The sequence below is a fragment of the Lonchura striata genome, chromosome 6 (assembly GCF_046129695.1).
Source record: "Lonchura striata isolate bLonStr1 chromosome 6, bLonStr1.mat, whole genome shotgun sequence".
Lineage (NCBI taxonomy): Eukaryota > Metazoa > Chordata > Aves > Passeriformes > Estrildidae > Lonchura > Lonchura striata.
Genome location: NC_134608.1, coordinates 23,182,815 through 23,189,117, shown reverse-complemented (window position 1 = coordinate 23,189,117; position 6,303 = coordinate 23,182,815). Strand labels below are relative to the sequence as shown.

At 48.8% G+C, this 6,303-nt stretch overlaps 2 protein-coding genes across 2 annotated transcripts; one reads left to right on the top strand and one right to left on the bottom strand.

Moving 5' to 3' along the window:
• Positions 1 to 16: 16 nt before the first annotated feature.
• On the bottom strand, positions 17 to 1,221 carry ACYP1 (acylphosphatase 1). Its single transcript, XM_021542650.2, has 2 exons — positions 1,067 to 1,221; positions 17 to 660 (listed from the first exon to the last, which is right to left on the bottom strand). Exons 1-2 carry the CDS (start codon positions 1,148 to 1,150, stop codon positions 445 to 447), a joined length of 300 nt encoding a protein of 99 aa, XP_021398325.1. The 5' UTR covers positions 1,151 to 1,221; the 3' UTR covers positions 17 to 444.
• A 516-nt stretch (positions 1,222 to 1,737) lies between these two features.
• On the top strand, positions 1,738 to 5,017 carry ZC2HC1C (zinc finger C2HC-type containing 1C). Its single transcript, XM_021542651.2, has 3 exons — positions 1,738 to 1,757; positions 2,233 to 3,472; positions 4,143 to 5,017. The coding sequence occupies exons 2-3, from the start codon at positions 2,240 to 2,242 to the stop codon at positions 4,407 to 4,409; spliced, it is 1,500 nt and encodes a 499-aa protein (XP_021398326.2). The 5' UTR covers positions 1,738 to 1,757; positions 2,233 to 2,239; the 3' UTR covers positions 4,410 to 5,017.
• Positions 5,018 to 6,303: the final 1,286 nt, after the last annotated feature.

Here is a 6,303-nt window from a genome sequence, read left to right as displayed (position 1 = left end):
CATGCCACACAGCAGGCGAAATCCAAGCAATTTTATTCTACGTGAAATATGAAGTTCTGGGATAAAATAATTTTTTCCCGAGAAATTTAGTACACAGAAATAATGTTTTTAGCGATGTTTTCTAGTGGCATTGAGCCTGTGATTTCCTTCATATGAGTACCACACGCTAAAAATATCATATTTATCTTATGTACAACTCCCGAAACCACATACATGTGTAAGCAGAGGTTCTGGCCCTGAATAGCCCCTTTAACAGAGACAACATAGCTCTACCCACTGGAATTCTGTGAAAAGCTGAGCATCAAACAAACAAAACAATAAATTAGAAATGTAATAAAATAAAGTTCTCTAGAGCTGAACATTGGCTGACTGAATGAGCGAGGAAGAGAGGCAATGTTCCGTGAGGGCAGCTCACGCTCCCAGACTGCTTCTTCCTGGACAAAGTCACTTCAAAATCTGGAATTCCTTGTGCTCCAGTGCCTCAATCTTCTTTTCATTGCTGAACTCTGCTCGGCTGATACGGGACTGGGGACTTCCTATCTTCCTGAGCCATTCTTGCAGCTCCTGCACCCTGGCAGTTGGACCCTGGATCTGCCCTTGCACAGTGCCATGGCTGGTATTTCGGACCCAGCCAACAAGCCCCAGCCTCTTAGCCTCTCCCTGAGAAGACAATGCAGAGCAAAATGAGGTTAATCCAAACTGTAAGAGAGCAATAGAACAACATTCACATACAGGAGCCAATTTTGCTGGCAAGACACAGACCTCCAAGGAAGTTCCTGTGGCTCAGGCAACAGGAAAGCCGCGGAGGATCTACTCGACTACTCAATATATTCTTTCACGCGTAAAACTGGGGCTGAATCTCACTCTTTAGCCATGCTTACATAACCCGGCCGGGCAGCCAGCAACACCGCGATGCCGGGCTGCCCCCTGCAGCAGCAGCCGGAGCTCAGCCTCGGCCGCGGCCGGGACGCCGCCCGCCCGCCCACGGCGCCTCAAGGCGCCCGCAGCGCGCTGACAGCGGGTGCGCGGGCAGGCGGGGCAGCCGCCCGGGGACCGCGGCACGCACCTGCGTGTGCTTGCGGAAGAACACGCCTTGCACCTTGCCGTACACCTCGTAGTCCACGGACAGCAAGCCCTCGCCGTCCGCCATGGCGGCACCGACACCGCCGCCCGCCGCTCCTGCTGCGGCAGCCGCCGCGCCCCCGCTGCGCCTGCGCCACGGGGCGGCGCCGGGGCCGCGGCCGCCCTCTCGCGGCCAATGAAGGGCGTAGCGGGATCGGGCCGGTCCCTCATTGGCCGCCTCATGAATAATGAACGCGCCTCGGACCGCCTCATGAATAATGAATGCGCCTCGGACCGCCTCATGAATAATGCAGCTCGGACCGCCTCATGAATAATGAATGCAGCTCGGACCGCCTCATGAATAATGCAGCTCGGACCGCCTCATGAATAATGCAGCTCGGGCCGCCTCTCGAATAACGCGTCGGGCCGCCCGCGGCCGCCGCGCTCGTGCCGCGGTGGGACGGCCGCGCGGCCGGGAGCGATCCAGGGGCGCGCGCGGCCGGAGCGGCGCCGGTGTCCCGGCAACAGCCGGCGGCAGCGCGGGGACGCAGCCTGGCGGCGGCCGCAGCTCCGCGCCGGGGCCCGGCAGCCACGGCAGCAGGACGGGTCGGGTCTCTCGGGCCACTAGCGCCGCGTGTGGCGGCCGCAGCTCGCCGAGGAGGAAGGGCGGCGGAGCGCCGCGCGCAGCCCCGCAGGTAACCCCGCTCGCCCCGCGGCCTGAGCACCCCACACACCTCGGGGCATGGGGCGGAACCAGCCACAGGAAGATTGGGCCGAGCTTGGTCGCACTCCTGCATGTGTGACAGAGCGGTGAATCACATTGTCAGAACTGAAGGGACACGTTATGGGAAACCGTGTGGGGACTATAACAAATCCTCTGTCATTGCAGTATATTTCTGCTGCTACCATGGTAAGGCAGGGCTCAGACAGAAAGAGAAATAAAAGTGTGTCTTATTACTGGCTGCATAAACGGTTGGGACTACAAGAGGCAGCATAGAAACTCCCTAGATGGAAGGAATGTAAAGATTTATAGAAAGCAGAAAAATTACAAAACCTTTACTAATACTTATTATAACTTCTGTATGCAGTGTCCACGAATAAACCGTTAGGAGAAGATTTGTCCAGTTTTGGATAAAATTGCTTTGCTTCTAACCTCAGGCTCTTTCTCAGGCACTGAATGGATTTTTTTCCACCGTCGGCTCCTGTGGTGGCAGCTACTAAGTTTTCTCCTGGTTCCCAGCTGAAATACCAGAAGGACAACTTTCAGCATTTATTCATACTTGACAAAGAGGAAAGTTTAAAAGATCTCTATGCAGAAAAGAACCAAAGATATTCCTATTCTAAATCTGCAGAAAGCACTCAGGACAGGCCCAAGCATGCAGGCTTCTGGTCAAGTGGACTAGAGAGCAAGCATCTCATCAGCCAGGCCTGTACTCTGTCAGCTAAATCATTAGGCAGACATAAAGACGGAGTGGACCGTGCATATCCCCTGCAACCAATTTCTCACCACAAGAGTGCAAGAGCTCCACTGCTCAACGCTAGAAGTTCCACACATGTGCAGGAATCTCCAAATAGTAGATCAAGCTCAATAAGCAAAGAGATGGTTCCAGGAGGGAGATCTCAGTTAGCTGCAGAGCTCTGCCCTTGGACAGGAGAGCCTGAACCATCAGCTCCCCATCTATACAGGAGAGAGCTGGCCTACATCCTAAAGCTAGAGGCAGATAGAAGGGACCTAGAAGAGGCAATTAAAAAGAAAAAGGCTCTTCTTGGAGAGAAACTGAAGAGGACAGAGGAGACACTTAGGAGGATTCAAAGAGAGAAGGAGCTTATCAAGGTAGAGGAGAGAAAAGAAAGTGAAGTGGAGAGGACCCATGGGCAAAAGGCCACAAGGCACCCTGAAGAGAAAATTTTCCGAGTTGCAGACACACCAGGTGTTGGGATCTTCAGTGGGGCACAGTCTGCAGAAGACACTATCCCCAAGTCTGGCACCACTCTCCAACCCCAAGAGCTGGCTGTGGGGGAACTCAAGGACTGGCTGGTGGCTGCAAAATACAACAAAACAAACAACAGTGAAATACAAGACAGCAAACCCATGGAGCATTTAGCTTCTTGTTCAAAACTGGCCACAAAACAGAGCCTTTCTCTCTCTGCCCTCTCAGACCGAGATTCTGATGACCACCCATCTTCAGAGATGCTACACAGGCAGGCCACCAGTGCTGTGGAGCAAGAGGGGTTTGGACAGTGCAGCTTCTGCAAACGTAAGTTTCTCTGCACAAGGCTTGAGAAACACATGAGTATCTGTGGCAAGAACCAAGACTCTAAGAGGAAAGTGTTTGACTCTAGCAAGGCCAGAGCTAGGGGAACAGAACTGGAAAAGTATCAGCAGCAGAAGAGCTCAAGGAGTCCTCAGGTAATGTGCAGTCCCTTTGCCTCCCTGGATCCACATCTACTGTTCACATTCCTTCCACTTCAGCCTCTGACTGAGATGCAAAGTACCTTCCCATGTACATGGGGCTAAGGGATACAATACAGCTATTGCCTCTGAAAGGTTCTTGCCAAATGAATATATAGATCAATTTAAAATCTCATAGATGGAGGCAGAAGTCCTGACTCGGCTTTATAATGTGTCAAAGGTGTACTACTGGAGAAAGCTCACTTCCTTGCTGTAGTTAGGATGCAGACTGGTTCTGCTTCAGTAAAGCTCTGTGACATCAGGGGCTGCAGGGAGCTGACTGAAAATCCAAATAGCACAGTCTGTTAAAATGAAGGCAGTGGAAACACGTAGCTCTGCTCCTGCAAAGCTGATGTAGCAACCCTCTTTCGTTCCTTGGCGCTACTCCTTGCTTTTCTGGTTATCCTCAAGCTCTTTCTAAATACTAATGTTTCCATCAGTATTTCCTTTACATCCTCTTTTGTGCTGGTCTTTCTGATTCCCTTTGTGGGACTCAGCTTCTCAGGCTGGGTTTTACATTAGCAGGGAATCCCCAGGGACAGGTGACATGGGTTGGGCTCTGAGTGTAAGTTTGAGAATGGAGGTTGATGGTGGTCCCAGTTTCCCTGACTGACTTTCCCTTCCGCAGAGTAAATCGCCACCCAGAAAGAACAACTGGAAACAGAAGCACGAGGCTCTCATCCACATCATGTCACAGGCCCGGCAGGTGGAGCAAATCCTCGCTAAGGGGAGGAAGGTGTCTGGCCTGCCCCCATTGCCTCCCATCGAAAATGAAGACTATGTTGCCTGCACCTACTGTGGACGCAAGTTTGCTCCCCGAGTAGCTGAGAGGCATATTCCCAAATGCAAAAACATAAGGAATAGGCCCCCACCTCCACCACAGAGGAGGCGCTGATGAGGCAGAGCCCAACTGTATCGGCTGCTGTGATTTTGCAGATTTATCGGCTGCCTGTTTTTTGCCAGATTCCCAGGTTTTGGAAACACAGTTTCCATTTGCATTTTCTGTAGTCTCAACACTGGCTGCAAGCTTCTATGTACAGCAAGTGAACAACTCAGGATGAATAAGCTGAAAAACAGAACTCGTATCCTTTGACCTACACCCACCCTAGATTGCCCCACAAAAGATGCCCCTTTCCTCAGCACATGAAGTTGAGGATCAGAAATTCCAGGAGTTAGAAAAGCTAGCAATAGGAGGCACTTACTGTTTGAATCCTTATGTCAATTCATGTACATAGAACAAGGCAATTCTGAATCAGCCAGGCCCTTGAGGCAACAGAACAACCATCAGAATCAGATTTAATGTTTTAAAAAATGGAGTTTTCCTGCAGGCCAAGTTGCTAGGAACCTCTAAAAGCAAAGCTTTCACCCTTTCTTAAGTCATCTGCTTATTTCATCTTGGCTGCTGCAATGGGAGGGCATTATGACAAAAACATATCCCTTCTTTTGTTTTCTTCTCAATATGTTATTTTTCTAGATTCTGATTATTAAATATATTAAACTAGTTCTCTTGTGTAAAAGCTATTTTAAATGGTCACAGAGTGGTCTGTGACCACAGTAAGAATGACTACTTTGTGTGAAAAAGTTGCAACAAGCAAACAAGGAATAAAAAAGCTCCAGAAGCTCCTTTTGCAAGTCCTCCAGTAGCAATAGGAGCAGCTCATGGCAACCTAGGGAAAGATCTAGAACAACTAGATTAAGCTGGAATAGTCAGAAGCTGAATACAAATAAATACTCCAGCCTTCAATGAACGAACCTGACTCCTGAAAGAGGTTGGAGACCTTCTGTCCTATAGATACGTGAGCAGAAATCTCAGTCCCTTGGCACACCCTGGAAAAGTATTAAGGTCCCAGAAAGGATCATTGCTGCACTGTGCCAGTGGGAAAATAATTTACCGTATCCAAACTGATCAGAGAAACAAGACCAATGCTTTAGCTTCAGGGTTTTAAAAAACAGGATAGCAAGAGGTAAGAAAGGGGTAAATTGAAACCTGGAACCATGGAAGGTACAAGTGATTTGAACACACTAGTTAAAAAACTCAGTACCACTGCCTGTCTTCTAATATTAACTGTGTTTTCCTTGCACTACGTTTTATTTATTTATCCACTATATTTAGTGGACCCTAAAGGTCAGCAGTGTAAGTGGTGACACGTGGATACACATAAAAAAGCATTTGATGCTGTAAAATAAACCCATGTGCTGGGGACTTCTCATAACTGACAGGGAAATGTCTGAGATTGAAAAGATTGAAATGGTAGCTTAAGTAAAGTTACTAAAATAAAATCACCAGGCTTCATTGTTACCTGTTTTGCAGCTAAGGTAGGCAGTTCACCCCTCCTTGCTATTGTTTCAGTATCCAGGAAGTCTCTGATAACTGGTTTAAAACTTAGTAACATGTTAGTATCAGGGTCAGCACAGAGATTTAGGGTGCTGCTTTGCTATCATGGTTAGTTACCCTAATGCTACTCAAGCTGTGTTACTCACAACAGCTCAGCTTCCACTTTTGCTCTTGCAGTACAATCCCCCTCTCAGAGACATGCTGCATTTTCAGCATCCAAATCTCTAGTGGATTTTAAATCTTTAACTCTGCTCTGCCTGTCAAGATATTTCACAATTTAATACAATTTCTGATAAAAGTGACAGACTTTAAGTACAGTGTGCAGGAACAGTTGGCTGAGCAGGTGTCAGGAAGGTTCTACATTCTGTAGGCCTTAATGATCAGTGAAGATCTTCTGAGAAAAATAGGTACTTCTTCCCTTTAAGGCTCTTTTCCTGTTACTCATTTCCCCACT

Coding starts and splice junctions, on each gene's coding strand:
- ACYP1 (XM_021542650.2), bottom strand. CDS start 1,150: ATGGCGGACGGCGAGGGCTTGCTGTCCGTGGACTACGAGGTGTACGGC. Junction 661..1,066: donor TCTTCCGCAAGCACACGCAG/GTGCGTGCCGCG, acceptor TTGTCTTCTCAG/GGAGAGGCTAAGAGGCTGGG.
- ZC2HC1C (XM_021542651.2), top strand. CDS start 2,240: ATGGATTTTTTTCCACCGTCGGCTCCTGTGGTGGCAGCTACTAAGTTT. Junction 3,473..4,142: donor AGAGCTCAAGGAGTCCTCAG/GTAATGTGCAGT, acceptor TCCCTTCCGCAG/AGTAAATCGCCACCCAGAAA.